This window comes from Corvus brachyrhynchos, unplaced genomic scaffold, assembly GCF_000691975.1.
Source record: "Corvus brachyrhynchos isolate BGI_N302 unplaced genomic scaffold, ASM69197v1 scaffold239, whole genome shotgun sequence".
Taxonomy (NCBI): Eukaryota; Metazoa; Chordata; class Aves; order Passeriformes; family Corvidae; genus Corvus; species Corvus brachyrhynchos.
This window is the reverse complement of record NW_008246057.1, coordinates 1864086-1883181: the sequence shown is the minus strand read 5'-3', so window position 1 is coordinate 1883181 and position 19096 is coordinate 1864086. Positions and strand designations below refer to the sequence as shown.

Genomic DNA, 19096 nt, shown 5'->3' with positions numbered 1-19096 from the left:
TCCTCCTGCAGCTTTCCTACAACTAATTTCAACCTTTTATTCCAGCTTTGTGAACATCCTCCTTCCCTACGATGCCAAAACCATGGGGACACGCTTCCGCTGGTGGCAGCCCAAGCACGATGGGCTGGACCAGAACGACTGGGCTATCGACAACGTGCTGATCTCGGGCTCAGCCGACCAGAGGACGGTGATGCTCGACACCTTCAGCAGCGCTCCCCTGCCGCAGCACGAGCGCTCCCCGGCCGACGCGGGGCCCACTGGCAGGATCGCCTTCGACATGGTCATGGAGGACAAAACCACAGGTAAACGTTCCACCTGGATCTGAGTTAAGGAGCAAGAAGCCAGTGCAGCGATTTGCAGATTTTGCTGAGCCTCTGAATCTTTGTCTCACTGTGATAGTGATCACAGACAATCCCATTGCTGTAGAGGTCTTGTCTTCTGCTTTTTGTTCACAAAAAGTGAAATGAAAAGATATAATGCAGATTTTTTTACTGCATGGATTTATTTAGAAGATTATTTCAAAGAAAGAAAAAGGGATTTAGAAGTGCCAGGTTATTGTAAGCAGATTTCTTATCCTGAGTGTCTGTTCGCTATTTCCTAACTTTTTAAAATATTCTTTAGGGAAATTAAGTTACTTTTTACAACTAAATTTTGTAGAAGATGCATTTCTATATGTTTATAAGGCTTAACAGCTGCCAGTGCTGGGGTACACTTTGTGCAGACATGTAGGCAACACCCATTAAAAGGCTCTCTCAAACTGTTTAGTGCAACAGAAGTTCATGTTTTAAGTAAGTCTCAGATCCTTAGTTCTTGAACATTAAAAAATAATGCTGTAATGCTTATGCAAGAGAATAGTAAGAGGTGCTTTCAGCAATAAATGTGATAAGTGTAATACATATTTACATGGGAAAGATGGGGTAGTGATATTCTCAGGAGCAATACTAAATAATTCTCATGTAGGGTGAAGAATAAATATATGAATCACCTTTTGTGGTTAACACTACTCCCTGTTCAATTTATATTGTCATTGTCTATTACTGACATTGCCATTAATTTTCAAGTGAATGAGCACTGGTTATTCCATGATGATTGCTCAATCGAGAGATTTTGTGATTCTACTGACGGCGTCATGATCTGCGGGAGCCACGATGGCAGAGAAGTCTACGCAGTCACCCACGACCTGACTCCTACAGAAGGCTGGATTATGCAGTTCAAGGTAAAATCTGTCTGCAACATAATTATTCAAATCCACATTTTGTTCCAGGTCTAAGTAGATCTTTCAGGAGGTAGGATGATGTATACGCCTACACAAGAGCCATTCCCTGCAGGGAAAATTGTTGTTATTAGGCCATCCTCATTTTTCTCACTTACTCTGTGTTGGTCAGCTTTAATACTGCAGGCTGTTCTCAGAGGTGACACATTCTTCTCTTCCAGCACTGTAGTTCCATGGACATCATGTAATAAGGGTATTGCACATCTACCAGGTGCCTATTTTGTTACAGCTGCTTGGTGAGGAAAAAGCAGCTCCACAGTAGTTCGCACTGCTCCTGTGTTGCCATGCATTCACATCAAACTTGCACCCAAACTTGCCTTCGTACACCCCTTTATCTAAATCAAGGCAATAACCCAGCAGTATATGGAAATTGCAAGAACCCTTTACACATCCATCCATAAAGATGGTCTCCCCAATCTGTGGGCTTCTCTGAAATATTCAAATCTCAGGTTGTGTGGGAGGGGATATTTACTTTATTTGTTATGTGATACTGAGGTATAAGGCACAAGTGTCAAAATCTGGAAATCAGAATGTGAGCTATCTAGAAGAAAGCTAAATCAAAATATGGTGTCTATTCTAAGTCTTAGGAATATCAAAGAGATCTTCAGATGACTGGTACCATACAGGCACTCTTACTGCCATCATTTCAAGCAAAATTCTGTAGTCACTGTTCAGGTTCAAATGCTTTTTTAAACTCCACCATCACAATTAATTCTTAATTACTGATTCTCTCTTCTTTATTAGGTTTCTGTTGGATGTAAAACCTCAGAAAAGCTTGCACAAAATCAGGTCCATGTGCAGTATTCCACTGACTTTGGTGTTAGCTGGAGTTACTTAGTACCTCAGTGCTTACCAGCTGATACAAAATGTTCTGGGAGTGTCTCACAGCCATCTGTCTTCTTTCCCACAAAAGGATGGAAAAGAGTAACTTACTCACTGCCTGAAAGCCTTGTGGGCAAGTAAGTATGAATTGGCTACTAATTTTGTCTTGGACTGAGTACCTTCCTAGAAACACAACAGGACATCTGCCTATTCATTTTCTTTCAAGGAAGTTGCAGAATAGCAGTGTTCATGTTCATTACATTATGGATATGTAAAAAATCAATTTCAATAGATACTTCCACTACTTGTGGAAGCTCAGAAGATAGTACAATCATGAGTATATTGTGTTTAATCACATTTCTTCATCTGAGCAAAGTTGTTTTATGCATGTGTCTGGTTTTCTTCATATCTAGTCCTGTGAGGTTCCGGTTCTACCAGAAATACTCAGATATGCAGTGGGCCATCGATAATTTCTATCTGGGCCCTGGTTGTCTGGAAAACTGTAGAGGTCATGGAGACTGCCTGAATGAGCAATGCATCTGTGATCCTGGGTATTCGGGTCCAAACTGCTACCTGACCCAAACACTGAAGGTAATTTTACTGCATGTTTTAAAGAATGAATTTTGGCATGTGTTTGACTGAGAAGGAGAGAGAGGAGAGATTGATCCCACTGGACATTTAACTTTGATTCCTATCAGCCTGAAGACAGTCAAATCCATTTGCAGCCCTTTCATCTGGTTTTTTTTTAACAAAAAAACTGCTTTTAACAAAAATAACTGCATTATTCAAGAATGGGTTTGTTGCTTTGCAAATAACACTTAGCCTGAAAAAGCTGTGATAAAGTTCACTGTTCATCTTTTAATCATCATTATAGGATGTAAATCACCCTTGCACATATGGTTATATTTGATCAAAATAGAAAGATTGTCTTTATTGTGAAAGAGCATATTGAAGCAGGGAATAAAGGAAAATGGCATAAAATTAGAAAATCGATTCACCTGGCTGTTACTCATGTTACCCAATAACAAGTGAGTGGACTCCAGTTAGATATTGCTAATTTAAAAGTTAAAAATAACTAACTTCTCAGTTATCATGTCATCTGAAATACAATTACATGAAGAAATATCATTGTCTGTTTGGAATTTTTAACTAGTAATGTATCCATCACATTAAGGACAGTTGGGATAAAATGGCAGCAATTTTAGGGGAGTTTTACTGCTATCTCCTTAATGCCAGGATTGCTGGTTTTTCTGGGGAAAAATATAAAGTATTTTTTCTCCCATGCATACAGAAGTCCCCCACTGTTGCCCTCTGCCATCAAAACCTTGCCACACAAACCCAACATGCCCATTCATTTGCACATGCCAATTTTAATTTGCCGGATTGCTTCCCAAATATGTTAAAATCCAGCTCTAATATATTTTCACATTTAGTTAATTCAGTTCAAGTGGCCAAATACTCAGCCAAAAGGGATTATGTTCAGTCACCCTGAGAAAAATTTGCAGTGTTCTTGAGCCCTTCAAACATGTTTAGGTCAGTTACAGCTGTGGTTATCAAAAAGGCTTAAAATCTTACTTACCTGTGCTTTATGTTAAATACCTGGCTTACAGACTTTCCTGAAAGAGCGCTTTGACAATGAAGAAATTAAACCAGATTTATGGATGTCCTTAGAAGGTGGAAATACCTGTACCGAGTGTGGAATTCTCGCAGAAGACACAACTCTGTATTTTGGAGGTCCAACTGTGAGGCAGGCTGTCACTCAAGATCTGGACCTGCGAGGGGCAAAGTAGGTCATGTTGCCATGTCAATGTCACGGGGAACTCTGTCACACACTGGCAAATCAGCAGGCAGCATAGCTGGTAGCTCAGGGAATTCCTAGGCCACCACAAGAATAGCACTACCTGAGACAGACACTAATGAGATTACGATTCTCAAGGCATTGATGCTTTCAGATGAGTCACAGAGAGCAAAGCTCACCCTAGCACAGTGGAAAGGGTCTGACATGTCCAGGTGAATCAGCAGGTTAATTTGTCCAGAAATGTCCTGGAATCAGCAACTTCTGTCCTGCAAAGAGGCAAGACACCAGTCACTGGGACATCACTCCTGGAGGCACCAGCTGTGTCTCTCACTGAGCTCAGAGCAGAACCTCTGCTGGTTGTCCTCTCTTTGGTGCCCATGCAAGATCCTTTCCACTACTATGCTGTTGGAAAGGATGACATATCAGGAGAGCATTGGAACTCTGTCAGTTTAGAGAAGCTAAGGACATGACATGGACAACTTCAGCATCATTTCTCTTGACCACATGGCTTTAATGAAGCCACACACTCTGACTTCTGAAATTCTGCAAGTTTGCTAAATCACAGGAAGGAAGGGGCCTCAGGGAGTCTCTAGTCCAACCTCATGCTCAAAGCCAGGTAACACTGAATTCAGACCAGTTTGTCCAGGACTTTGTTCCATTGGATGTTTAAAAACCTCCAAGAATAGAGATCCTACTGTCTGTCTGTACTGGAACACTTGTACCAGTGTTCAGTTACTCTCAGAGTGATTTTTTTGCTTTTTTTTTCCCCCCGTTAAATCCATTTGGAACTTCCTATTTTTTCAGTGTATGACCACTAGCTCGGAGCTCTGGCCCCAATTGTTCCAGTGTCCTCCACTGACCTTGCCTCAGTTTATCAACTTCTTTTATGTCCTTCATTGATACAAGGGCACCTTAACACATGATGAGCTCCCATTCCACCAGGACTCCCAGGGAACTCTAAGCAAAGCAGCTCCCATCCAGTCTGTCTCTGGCTGGTACATTTGCCATGGGTTAGTCCCTCCCAGGGGCAGTTCTTAGCTGAATTCCATGAGGTTCCCATGAAAATTACTAGGCAATGTTTTTGGAAACCTTTGTAGTACTTGTGCATCGATGTTGCTTGCTTAAAAATGCTGGCATTTGGAACAATTTCAGCATGTCTGCAAACAGAAAGCAACCACTATTTGTGCAAGTCTAACAGATGTGATCATATACATTTACTCTTAGGTTTCTACAGTACTGGGGGAGAATTGGGAGTGAAAACAACATGACAACATGCCACAGACCGACTTGCAGAAAGGAGGGAGTGCTGCTAGACTATTCCATTGATGGAGGCAAGTATATACTGTAGTTATAGCTAAGCTATGGTTCTGTATACATGCACCATGAATATCTGAGAAGCTGTCAGAGATCCAAAATAAAAAGCTAATTCTTAATTGTAAAGTTATTTTTGTCCATGTAAAGTTTTTTTCCCCCATCTAAAATTTCCATCTATTTCTCACGAGTTTTCCGTAATCCTCCTGCCTTATTTCAGTAATCAGTGGCTTCCACCCAAGTTGATTCCTTTTTACAATTACAAGATTACTCTTGCAGTGAGTAACAGCTGCCAACTATCCTTAGAAGTTAAGCTCTATCGGAAGACATAGCTCTTACTTTTTATTTCCTATTATCTTACTTTAATTCTTTAGAATATTCTACCATATGCTTATTGCTAAACCTGCATCTGCTCATTATAGGGATATCCTGGACTTTGCTCCATGAGATGGATTATCAAAAGTACATCTCAGTGAGGCACGACTACATCCTCCTTCCCGAGCATGCCCTGACCAACACCACCCGCCTGCGCTGGTGGCAGCCTTTTACTCTCAGCAACGGGATCGTGGTGCCCGGCCCCGACCGGGCGCAGTGGGCTCTGGACAACATCCTGATCGGGGGAGCAGAGATCAACCCCAGCCAGCTGGTGGATACGTTTGATGATGGTAAAATAGGCTGCCACAGCTCACCTGTTGTCTGGCATTATCTGTTCTTATCTTACCTGAGCCCTGAGAGCTTGCAAGCAGACTGTCTTTTATTTTAGCGCTACAAATTTTTCATTTTGTAGACTAATACTGTTTATGTGCTATTCTTCATGCTATCAATAGAAGTGTGTAAATATATATCTATATATATATATGTATATTCAGATATGTATGTGTGCACATATATATACACATATAAATTTTTTTATTTCACCCAATTAATTTCATTTAAATTCCTGGTGTTATACTTTTGTTTCATCATGTTTTTTAAAAGTACTATTATTTAAACATTTTAATTACCTCTCTTGAAATGATTGTCTTTATTATGTCTGTTAGTAGCTTGCTGTGTGTCATTACAGATGCCATAAATGTAGTGTCTATATCACTAAAGTACTCTATCTAGTGATTCTGTGGATTCATTACTAAGCCTTGATGTTTACCAAGACAATGCAGTAATTGTATTTAACTCATCTTAATAGAAGGCACTTCTCATGAAGAAAACTGGAGCTTTTACCCTAATGCAGTCAGAACTGCAGGGTTCTGTGGAAATCCATCATTCCATCTCTACTGGCCAAATAAGAAAAAGGATAAAACACACAACATCCTGTCCTCCAGGGAGCTCATTATACAGCCAGGATACATGATGCAGTTTAAAGTAAGAAATGTTCTCTCTCTCCAAAGTAAACAACACAATGAAAATTCATCTAATGTGTGTCCAGAAATTATTCTTCTTCCAACTAGGATGCTCGATTGGATGAATAAATTAATAGTGACTTTTTACCAGCAATTAAAGGAAAATATGAAGTGTAGGTATTGAGAACCAGAAAGGCTGCATGAATGTAAAATGTCAGAATATTCTGACTGTCTGTATGCTTTTGGGGTTAGTCAGAGGGATTGGAGGTCTAATATCTTTTTCCTGAAATGACTGGATCATCAGATACAGTAGGAATTATTTTCTAAGGTGAGAATAGATGCCATGCAGAATAAACTATTTCCCCCTAATTCGTGAAGAAACAGAAAAGGCAAGGGAGAAGCAGGCTGGAGAGAAGTGTCATATGGAAAATGCAAGTGTGTTCAAGTAGAAGTACCCCTTCTACTTACTTGTGTCATGGCAAATGACCTAAACAATCCGAGAAACATTTCTGAGTATTTTGCTTTGATTTAAGGTAGAATTCTACACAGGGCCAAAGGCAACAAGTAGTTATTTTCCAGAAATGTTCTGGGTCATTCTTCAAGCACCCTGTCTTAAATAAACCAGGGACTAACATGAAAGTAGGGTTATCAAAATACTAATCCATTTTCTTATTATGGTTTTTTTCTTGCTCTTCTGTTTGACAAGACAGTTCCAGAATTTTCCATCTTCCACTGATCAGTATTTTCACCTTTTCTCTACTCACTACCTATTTTATATTGACTGTCTAATATAATCCCTAAAGCACTGCTTCCCCCACTCAGCATGCCAAAGAAATTATATACAAGAGAAGTCTCTTATGGTTTTTAGTACTGAATGTCAAGACCCTTCCCAAGATGCTTATTTTACCCAGCCTATCTTCTTTTTCCTGTTTTACGACCAAAATTATGATAACCCATCAGCATTTAATAGTTCATATTACTAAACTCTCATTGCAGAGTTTTTCTGTCCTGATTCCCCCTCTTTCTTCACGACTCACAGCAAAGATTTTATTTCTAAACTCAGCTCTAGCATGGCTTCTGTTTGGTTTTGAAATTTAGCATCTTACTATCTAATCAGTAATGCATACTGGGTGCTGTAATCTTTCTACTGTAATATGGAACAAATATATCTATTGTATTAAATATTCAGAATAATTCTGTTCCTAAATTGGACTGATTTAAAGTTTATGTCCACATGTTTATCATTATGAATTTTAAACTTTATAGGTGCTTCACTTTTGGAAATGCCAAGGAACTACCATATCTTTTTGTTTCAGAAACAATGTTTGTTTAGATATTTAATTTGGACTTTAGAAATGAAGTGTTAGGATTCTGTTAGGAAATAAAAGTAGCAAGAAAGTAAAATTCTTTAAGTAAAAGCAGTACCTGAAGTACTGTGTCTTTTATTTTCCATCCACTTTTGATGGATTTAGCCCAAGTTCTAAGTTTACAATCCCTTATACACCCAATAAAGAAAAAAAAAAAGAACATAACTTGATTATGTATCACTTTAAATGTCTACCTGACTTGTTATAGCAGTTGATTTTATTTGTGCTATAGATCGTGGTTGGCTGTGAGGCAAATTCTTGTGGGGACCTCCACTCAGTGATGCTGGAGTATACAAAGGATGCCAGGTAAATGACAGCAGAATACACAGACCTGAAAAAAAAAAAAGTAGTATGACATTAAAAACCTAGTGAGCTTTTATTTATTAAAGCAATTACTTTGGTATTCATGTTGTAACAGAATCTGAACAAAGCCGGTGTGCAAGCACTGGGATTTGTCTACATAACTCCCATAAATTCTCTTTATAATTTATCCCAGATGTTGACAGATTCATGGCATTGAGCTTGCAGTTACAGACATGAGCATGTTCCTGTTAAAAATGTGCTCACAGGAAAACACATCTCCAGGAAAGTGTTTTAGTAGGATACAGGACCAAGCTGTAATGAAGTGGGAGTTATTTAATTCCAAATTGGTCTTTAGCTAACAATAACACTGCCTCATGTGCTGTAGAATAGCAGCATGTTATAATTTGTAAAAATGAAAGTATATTCTGTGCTCAAATGACTGTGGGTGAAAATGTAGCAAATTCTATTGGGACTCTTCTGAACACTGTAAGAAAGAGGCTAAGAAGCAGCCTCCTAAATAAATCCTTCTGTCATGCAGCCTCAAGCAGCTGTATGTACCACACTGCTGGGAGTGCCACCACCAACGATTCCACAACATTCAAACCCTCCCTGGCTGCACCTGTGCTTCAGCCTCTCACCTCATGTTTATTTGTGGCTCCAGAGCATGGAAACTATTGCTGACAATCTCTTGTGTTTGTTTAGTAAGACAGGCAATGTCATGACCCTTAGAAATTACCTGTTTTCCTTTCATTATTTTTTCAGTGGTTCTAAATTTTTTTTTCTTTTTTTTTTGTTTGCCACAGGACAGACTCATGGCAACTTGTCCAGACACACTGTCTTCCTTCCTCATCTAATAGCATTGGCTGCTCCCCATTTCAATTCCATGAAGCTACCATCTATAACTCTGTCAATACCTCCATGTGGAGAAGAATAACTATCCAGCTGCCTGACCATGTCTCATCCAGGTAGGTTACTGAAAGGTCAGCTCACTGTGGATCTGTAAAATGACAGCTGTCTTGCTGGCACGGTTTACTAGGAACAACTGGTGAATTAAAAATGATTCCTTATTGCAGGATTTAGATCTGATACATAACTCATATTCTTCAGGAGGTTTTTTGTTACTATAAGTCACTACGGCCAATGATGTAGCAGGGTGGGTCTTTCCAACTATTGAAGTCACAGCCCCCTATATGACATTTTTGGTTACATTTGCTGTTGGTATATTAGAACATCACTGTACAGATGTGTTTAATTGCTACATATTGTAATACAGTGTTTGGATTTTGATATTTGCAGTGCAACTCAGTTCAGGTGGATTCAGAAGGGAGAAGAACTAGAGAAGCAGAGCTGGGCAATCGATCACGTGTACATCGGGGAAGCGTGCCCGAAGCTCTGCAGTGGCCATGGGTATTGCACGACTGGAGCCATTTGCATCTGTGATGAAGGATACCAAGGTTCCATTTCTTCAATTTCTCTCTTGTACCTCTACTACAGTCTAATCTAGCTCAAAATTAAACAAAAAGATAAAATTATGTATCATGTCCAAATTCATCACTGGAATGTCTGAGTAACAAATTCAATATTAATAATTTGTCAGAGCTGGAAACTGTATTGAGTCAGCAGTCTCTCCTATCTGGCACTGTATGTAAAGTCCATCCAGCCTTTATTGATTACCCAGAACTGGCTTTCACCCCTGAACATCCTTCTGGGTGCATCCTAGAGGATGCGCAAATGGTATCCAGATGTTGGTGACTGGCATCTATAAGGGACTCCGTGCCCCATCAGGACAGAGTATTCTGCTCTAACCCCTCACTGCAGCTAAGCACATGCCTAATGGTACCTGAGTGCCCTTGGTAAACTCTAAGTGCTTTGTGGGAGTGGAGCCAGTGTTTAATGTCTTCCAGGAGAGCCTCATAACTTTATAAAATCAGATCCCTTCCGAGTTTTTAAACATATTTGCCTTCAACCAGCAATTTGAGGTTTCTCCTGTTGGCATCAATGCAAAACAGGAGAAGCTGTATTGCAGTTCTTGAAGTTATACTGCTGTAAAAATAAGACTCACAGCCTCAATTTTGTACAAATAACTGCTGTATATCAATGTGCACATTATTAATGTATCTGCTGAAATATATTCAGGCTGTATACTGAGCCACACTGTATATTGAGCCACAACCTTAAATGGAATTACAATGACCTGTAACTCAATTTTCTCCATTCTTTCCATTTTTGTGTGTTTTACAACTTCACTGTGCCATTTTTAGGTGATGACTGCTCTGTTTTCAGCCATGATCTTCCAAGTTATATTAAAGATAATTTTGAATCTGAAAGAGTCACTGAAATAAACTGGGAAACCATTCAGGGGGGAGTGATAGGGAATGGATGTGGACAGCTGGCACCCTACGCCCATGGAGATTCACTCTACTTTAATGGATGTCAAATAAGACAAGCTGTGACCAAGCCTCTGGATCTCACCCGAGCAAGGTAGTACTTTGAGCCTAAACAGTTCTTTTAACAATTCATGAGAAAGAAAACTCTTCACATGTATGTGCAGCCATGTGAGCCAGTACTGATGAGGATGGACTGACCTGGCTGTGCCATGCAGTTGGATGTGGCTGGCAGGAAACATTAGGGTTGGCAAAATGCTTTGTGACTTCAATTTGGGAGATGGAGAGTGAGGATGTCAGATGAAAAGGTCAAATGTTTTCATCATGCCCAACAGAGCCCTGTCTATGTAAGCCAGCACTGACAATGAAGCTGTTGGCAAAGACTGGACACCAGACTGCCTGGACCAGTGCCTGAACTGATAAGACAAATTCCATGTTTGTATGGGCCTCCACGATGGTTATGACTAAAGATGCTATTTAGTAATTACAGGCTCATTTTCCCATTTCAGTTGTCAAATAGAATTATATTCACCTGGCAACGAACAGGAGTATCTTTTCCATCTACTGAGCCTCTTTGGCCATGGAAAAACAAATGTAACCAGCCTGTGCTGGCTCTTAGTAGAGTGACAGCTTTCAGGACTGGTTTATATTTAGTTGTCCAAAGCAAGATTAGAAACAGGATGAATTGGCCAATGGGCCAGATATAAATCAGGCTCTTCTCTTCTTACTTGAACACCCAGGAAGAATTTGATATATATTTTTAGGCACTTTATTATATTCAACCTTTATTTGTCCTTGTTAAACTTTTCATACACTCATTTACATATTTGCATTTTTATCCATCTCAGTTTTGTGCAGATATATTGCAAAATTGGATCTACTGCCTGCAACATTATGTTACACACAGTAAACTATTATTTTGAAAGGGGAGCTGTGTTTTAAAGATATGCAAACAGTTTATTTTGCATGTTAAAGTAATGATTCTTGAAAATGCTCCAAGTTTTGATAAGGTAACTGCAATAAACCTAGAAATGCTATTCCTGTTTGAATACTTTTGCATATTGAAAATACCTTTTCTCTCTGTGTTTTACAGCAAAATCATGTTTGTTTTGCAAATTGGAAGTATTTCACAAACAGACAGTTGCAATACCAATCTGAGTGATCCTAACACTGTAGACAAGGCAGTGCTCCTCCAGTACAGTGTAAATAATGGAATTACATGGCAAGTAATTGCACAGCATCAGCCAAAGGACTTTATACAAGCCCAAAGAGTGTCTTATAACGTTCCCTTGTGAGTACCCAGTCACATTCATTACCTCTAAATGCACAAGTTACATTTTTGCTAAGAAATAACCTATCTTTGCATCACTGTTGAAAAAAAAAGGTTGATGAAGAGGGTAGGCAAAGAAGATGACTTAAAGGGAAGGCTGATTAAGAAATTCCAGGCTAGTGTTTATCAATGCACTTGAAAGAAAAACAGAAAGAATACTTGTTTTAGATGAGGAAAAAATCCTCCTTATCTATGTGCATTTTTAACCATTAAACGTTTTACACGTACAATGTGTTGATGTTCAGTGACATAGAAACAGCGATGTGACTTTGCTCTCAGTTCCCATTTGGGGATAGATAGGGATATGCAAAACACCAGTAGTCTGCAGCTCTCACAGGCTCTTATGTTTGTGTGACAGGGAGGCACGAATGAAAGGAGTCTTACTGCGCTGGTGGCAGCCCCGTCACAACGGAACAGGTCATGATCAGTGGGCTTTGGACCACGTAGAAGTCGTCCTGTGAGTATCAGCTTCACCTCATCCCACCCCACCTCAGAAAGCACTGAAATTTCTCCAGCATGACATGGGTGTTAAGCTCAGTAAGAACCATTGTGGCCCAGGGAATCCTTTCTCAAATGGAAACCTTTAAAATCCTATCTTTCCTGATGCTCTGCCCTGACTGCAAGTCAGTAGTTGAGATGAACACAAAGTAAGTGGCACAGCAGGGGGGTGTGTTGTGCACTGTGGAAAAATGCAGGAGGGAAAGTGGGGCTTTATCACCTCCAAGTATTGCTGTGGTCCTGTAATGCAGCAATGACTGTTAAAAAACTATTTTGCTGGGACCTAAGAAAGGATATTCCTGTTCAGCCTTGTGCTGCCGTGTAAGGCTGATCTATATCCTTTCAAGGATACAAAAGATTTTTCTGTATTGTTCATTGCACAAAGTAATGTTGTTGTGCCTCTTAAAAATTCGTGTTAGCAACTAATGCCTTATTCATTTCCTTTTTTAGTAAGAAGGATACTGTTCAGAAACAGGGTTCACTATATCAGGTTCCTATGGTCCGAGCTCTATATTCATCCCCTTGTCAAGATTTTACCAAGTCTGCACCCTCCTGATTCTCCCATTCTTGAGATGGGTTTCGCTGGCAGCTAACCCGTTTTTCCTGTGTTGCATCATGAAGAGATGACCTGCTTTTTCTCTAACAATTTAGTTCCAGTAGAAGTGAAATTCTAGTGGCTTCCTGGGCAGGAACTCATCGCTGGCAGTGGTTGGCAGAGAGAGGCGAGCCTGCTCCATAGATAGGTTCAAACATTCTTTTTATTGAACAATTTAAAAAACAGCAGTGAAGAAATTAGGCTTAGATAACCTCTAGACCGTGTAATTATAGCCATGAGGTTTCTGAATTAGCAAAGACACTGCAAGTAATGTTTTGTAACAGTAGCAAAAATGAATTGTCTGATTGCTAGTTAGTCCTGTTCTCCTTTCCACCGAGAAGCACCAGCTTGCATGGCACTCATATCAACCCCAAACCAAACTGGTCCCAACACTGAGTAACTTTACACCCTCCGCTGCTTTTACACACCTTGCTGGGCTCTGCTTCCATAACATTAAACTTAAAACTGGAAGGAACAGAGGAGAGAGATGGATATGGTTTCTGTTTTAATCAATGGCTGTATGATGCTGCATCAGGAAAGATATGGAAGAGTATGAGCTGCAGGAAGTTCACGGTCTAGAAAACCATGGAAAAGGGAACTGGTCATTCTAAAATATTCACATGTCTTTCTACATTGCAATTAAAAATAAAATGAACAGAACAAATTGTGTAAGAAAAAAAATAAAGTATAATGTTACCCATCAATCCAAGCACTGAATTAGGGACCGTAAGTAGGAATAGAACAGATCTTTAAAAAGTGATTCTGAGGCTGAAATGTGGAGAACTTCTCTGACAATGAGATCTGCCAGGCTGTAGACTAGATACACAAGTTGAGTGGTAACAAGAAGTCGTGAGATATGTTACACTGCAATGGCCGTAGCAAGTAATCACACCTTGCCTAGAGAAGGAACCAGGTGGGCAGACAGTGCCTCCTCCTTTCTATTATTTTATTATTTTAGTCCTGTTAAAGAGCTTTAAGGCTCTTCTGAAAATTGCCCTAAATATCAGGCTAGAGACAGAGGATTTCCACCCTGTTCAAGTGACACCTGGTACAGTGCACAAAGACAGACCAAACTGGACTGATTTCTCCCTTACCAAGTCCTGTGAAACACGGTGCCATTACAGCTTATTTCCCGAAGGCCAGATGTGGAGCTCCATTCCCTGCTAACTACAACACATGAGACATGCTGCTCTCAGGAAGGGCAGAATTACATGCCATGGTACATCTGATTCGTATGCTGGCATGTGCTCAGTCCTGACAGATGCCTTTGACTCCTCTGTTTTGCTTAAGTTCTATCTGCACATTGTAATTAATCAAAATACTCTGTAGACCTCCTGAAATTTATCTGCGAATAACCCACAAGTTTTCTGAAAGGGGACACACTTCCTTATCAATAAATACTCTCATATGGGTTTTCCTGTAGCTCTGCTCTTTCACTTGGCCACCTCACAGTGGTCACTTTATCCCCAGCACTTCAGTTTCTTCACCTGTAAAATGATGAAGACATTCAGTCACCTCCATGGAGTGCTTCAGGTTATCAGAAGGGAGCATGGGTCAGTATCTGTTAGCACTTACCCTAGATGATCCTGCACACACCAGGGCTACCAGAATTCACACTGTGAGTACTAGGCATAGGACTTAGCTTTCATTCTTAATATTCCTACATTTTCCAATAAAAGGTACAGAAGCCCTGCCTGCCCCTGGGAAGAGCAAGCCCCCATTCCCAGGCAGCTCTGCAGCAAGAGGCAAGAAGTCAGTGACCTCTGGGTGCCCTTCCCTCCCACCAAGATTGCCAGGAGAGAGCTCTGTGGGCAATAGCCACCCCAGGGCTCTCTGGCAGGGCTGCAGAGGCACAGCCTGAACTTAAACCATTCACCTGGGTTCTGTAATTACCTCTTCCCATTCATTCTATAGGGCACCATTGGAGTGTCAGTAGGCTTCTGTCTGGCTTATTCATCCCAAAGCTGGGATACTTCAGGAAAAATCTGTGCCTCCTAAATTGGAAGTAATTTCTGTTGGAACTCTGGCCTTGTCTCAGAAGGCCGTGAACATCCCTAGATAAGAACCTGTTGATGGTCCATGTCCAACACAGTCTGTGTTCAGTCCTCTTACAACCCTGCACTCCACCACCCATCTGGATGAGACCCCATACACCTCTCCAGAACTATGAAAACTATCCTCACTGGCCCTGGTTTCAGTCCTAGATTTTCATGTTTGTGACCTGTTTACCCACGTTGATGCAGCAGGCAAGCCCTTGAGGGGATAGAGCAAGGAGCCAACCTACACTAGGAGGTGTGGTTTGGGACATAGATAAATTCCTGGCTTTCCACACATCTCTTCCTGTGTTTTCTTCACTACTCTGTAGGCTAATGGAGGTCTGATTTTCCCAGCCTAAGTGCTGGCTTGACTGCCTGCACCCCCAGGTATACACCTAGGTGCTGTGCCAGCTTTTCCTCAGCCCACAGGCAAGGGAGCCATGCTCTCCTTGAGCAGACTAAGGGCTGGAGTAAGAGGGCAAGCAGGGAAAGCACCTGCCAGCAGGGAGAGCTGATCTGTAGGGATGTAAAGCAAATAAGGATTTTCTTGATTTTATTTCCCATCCAAAACAGGGGACGTCCCTGCTCCTCCCTACAGTGCTCACCCCAGGGGCAGATCTGTGAATACCTGCTTTCATAGCCCAACTCTTCTCAGCAATCCAAAGATTTGAAATTAGTTCTGCCACAGGCCTAGCTGTCAAGTCGTAGTGCAGATACTGCTACAGCTGATGCGCAGTCAAGGTCATGACACTGTTCAGTTCAACTGATTTCTGAGTCAAGGGCCACCATCCTTCTCACCAGCAAACATGGCTTCAGGATGCCATTTCTTTGATTCCTCTTTGCTCCCAAAAAAATTGTTGGGGGGAAAAAAATCAACCTGCAGATTATACATGCATGCAAAATACCTGGCAGTGATAGAAGAAGGCCAAAGGTGGATCCTTTTGTATGTTATTTAAAATCATTCCACTTTTGATTGAACTATTTGAATCACTCATTAAAAAGCAGAATTTTAAAGATTGCGATGCAGCTGCAAATGGTGCTTTAATTGAGCACCTCTTTTAAACAGGTGAAACCAAATACCTGTGTTGATAATGTTATACATTAAATTGATCTTGCCAACTTAACAACAGTTGATGTCTGTCCTGTGGTGGGGAGAAGATACAAGTTGTTATGTTTTCCAGTCCCTTTTAAAGCTAGTGCTGATTATTTCTCATTAGTGCAGGGTTTTTTCTCTCCATTTGTAAAGAAAGCTTTGGGCACAACTCTCATGTGTTCCATGTGGCTCTTCTTAGGATAAAAATGTATTTTATCCCAGGCTTAAGAAATAGAGCTTTTCTGTGCCCCTATACTTCTGCCCTAAGAAGAGCCTATGTCTAACTCTGCATTTCATTTGCATATTTTCTCTGGAAGCACAGCTCTTAGCCTGCCCACTGCACACACACCTCACACTTCTTTGCATGTGCATTACTCAACTGCCATTTCCTTGTGTATAGGGCAGGCCCTTAGAGACATCTCATTAACTTAATTCAAAGTCAAAGGTACTGAGAAATAAAGGGTAGTTATAAGATGAACACTAAAGGTCTGATATTGCTTTCTTTACCCCAAAACTTGTTACGTTGATCCAAAGGAATTTATGTTGTGCAAGGAATGCAAGAAATGTTATCCCCACCTACAATTTTATGGTTAACTGATAGCAGAATTAATCCCTCCATAGCCATCACTCCATGCTCTTCATTGTCGAGATATTCTCACATTTTTGGCACAAATGATTTAATGAGAACTTCTGTTGCATTTGGTACAAAGAATGTTTATCCTTATTTCGGACTATTAAAATACAAATTATATATTCTATATTTAACAAGAAGCGCTCATGTGGAAAAGCATTTTCATCTGCTTCATATTTTTTAGTAAAAAGCAATTATTTGAAAAATGCATTTAAATTAAGTATCAACAGATTTATAATAAAGAACATAAGTAGTTCAAACATTAGGTGACTATCTGAATATTCACAACATTTATGCCAAATTTAATATGATGCGGTTCGTGCTTCTATGACATTTCTATTATGTTTCTAAAAAGTGCATGCTGAATTTTATAGAAAATAAAAATCTAAACATTGATTTGAAATCTGAGGAAATAATTTGTTCAATTTTTATTTTCAAAAGAGACGAAAAGTCCTATATTGCCTCTAAACCTCATCAGGGTTTTATGACTAATCACAGTGCTGCATGCATTGAAAGGCATTTTCTAACTTGTGTTGTATTTCATTGTTTGCTGTCATTGGTTTTACACTAGAATAAGGTAAGTACTTTCCCTGAATCAGTATTTAATGTGTGTTTCTGTTAGCTACAAAATTTTGTCAATGGTGGGTTGCAGAAAAATCATTTATATGCTGAGATGTGCCACATAGGTCATGAGGGCCCTGATCCTGCAGCACTTCCTCAGTGAGCATTGGGGGAAGTTAAACTTAGCAGAAACTGTTCAGCAGACTGTGACATACTGCAGTGGGACATTCACCAAGGCTGTGGGGGGGAAGGACTTCTCCTTCTTCTGCTTCTGATAGGGTACAGTGAGACCTGCCAATGGATAGCACCCAGAGCACTGTATGGGCAGCCAAGGGGCAATTCCCACTTTTTTCTGTAATGAATGACCACAGAGATGTAACCACAGCCAGGCAGTGTATGTCAGTCAATCTGCATGGTGGCACAGCCACATCTGCCCCTTAGACACCAAACCAGTGTCCCCAGGCAGTTCTTTCATTTCATGGAACACAGCTGCTTTGTGCTGTTGCAGTTAATAGATAACACTACCAGTACATTACTGAGCTCTGGGTTCAAGTTGACTACACCAAAGCCAAAGAATATTTGTCATTGATAGGAGCCCTCAGAACTTCAGTCACAGCACTTGACTTTTTTCATTACAGTACCTGCCTAACAAAGCATTTGTAATTCAGCACCAAAATTTACTCCAAGCTTAGTCTTGAGGGACATACCTTTGCTGTGTTCTAAGGCTTTTTTCATGTTTAATTTTGTTATTCAAATATTTTTGTTTCCATTTTGTTCCTGTTTTGTGCCCTGTCAATTAAAAACACAGAAATAATGAATGACATTAGTATATACTGGGGTTATGTACTGCGTATTTTTCATTCCATTTGGCTATGTTCCATTTTTATAAACTTTAAATTGCAGCCTTGTAGTTCAAATTGTGCTTTAGGAAACATGCAATAAACATAATGCTCTGCTAAAGACTAAAGATCCAGAGAGACTCCTTCTCATAAATTGCTTTATTGTAGGTATTTTTTGAACATGCCCTAGATAGTTTTAACTTTGCTCTTCTGTTACAGTCTGCATATTGCTTTCATCCAACTAGCACAACTCCAGATACTTCATTGGAAAGTTTCTTAGAATTTCCTACATAAATTCAAGCAGTATTATCTTATGTTTACTTTTAAATAGTGCACTCAAAACTGTCAAACATTGTACAATAGTCAGTCCTGTTAATTGTTTTTTTGCTCTGTGCTCCATCAGTAATACACAGATAACTACTTTGGATCTGAACTTTTCTGGTTGACTGATGGTTCAATAAATGCACAGAAAAGACAGAAGGCTCAGCAGGTGCTGACCAGTCCATTACACACTCGCAAAACAGTCTTCAAATTGCCACTGATTTTGAAACAAAAGTTCCCACCACACCATCATGGAAGGGGGTCTATTCCTAATATAGCTTGATGCTGCCCAGCACATTTTGGGTGTTTTGAACAAGAAAACAACAGCAAAAGTACGGTAAAGCCTTTAATCAGTCTGTAAAAATAAAAATTAAAATTACTACTAATAGTATTGAAAGCATTTTTGCACCCACCAAATGCAAGGAATGTGCAAGTACTCTTGGAGACTATATTATGTAACTCTTCTTGTGATTTTATAAAGCACTATTGATCTCCCTTATACAGTGCTTGCCTCCTACCAATATATAAAATTAATTCCAAAAAATAAAATATAGACCTACTCTGATTTTGTGGTGCAATATGATAAAATACTATAAT

General features: G+C 40.0%; 1 protein-coding gene across 1 annotated transcript in view; it reads left to right on the top strand.

The window, feature by feature from the left end:
• RELN (reelin) overlaps window positions 1-19096 on the top strand; it is a 233623-nt gene that overhangs the window by 210837 nt on the left and 3690 nt on the right. Inside the window, exons 49-63 of the mRNA XM_017745972.1 lie at window positions 46-302; window positions 1062-1216; window positions 2018-2232; window positions 2509-2686; window positions 3706-3881; window positions 5118-5224; window positions 5627-5869; window positions 6388-6563; window positions 8141-8214; window positions 9015-9176; window positions 9508-9665; window positions 10473-10692; window positions 11689-11886; window positions 12284-12382; window positions 17350-17355. Coding sequence (XP_017601461.1) covers window positions 46-302; window positions 1062-1216; window positions 2018-2232; window positions 2509-2686; window positions 3706-3881; window positions 5118-5224; window positions 5627-5869; window positions 6388-6563; window positions 8141-8214; window positions 9015-9176; window positions 9508-9665; window positions 10473-10692; window positions 11689-11886; window positions 12284-12382; window positions 17350-17355 — 2424 coding nt within the window. The remainder of the gene's footprint in view (window positions 1-45; window positions 303-1061; window positions 1217-2017; window positions 2233-2508; window positions 2687-3705; window positions 3882-5117; window positions 5225-5626; window positions 5870-6387; window positions 6564-8140; window positions 8215-9014; window positions 9177-9507; window positions 9666-10472; window positions 10693-11688; window positions 11887-12283; window positions 12383-17349; window positions 17356-19096) is intronic.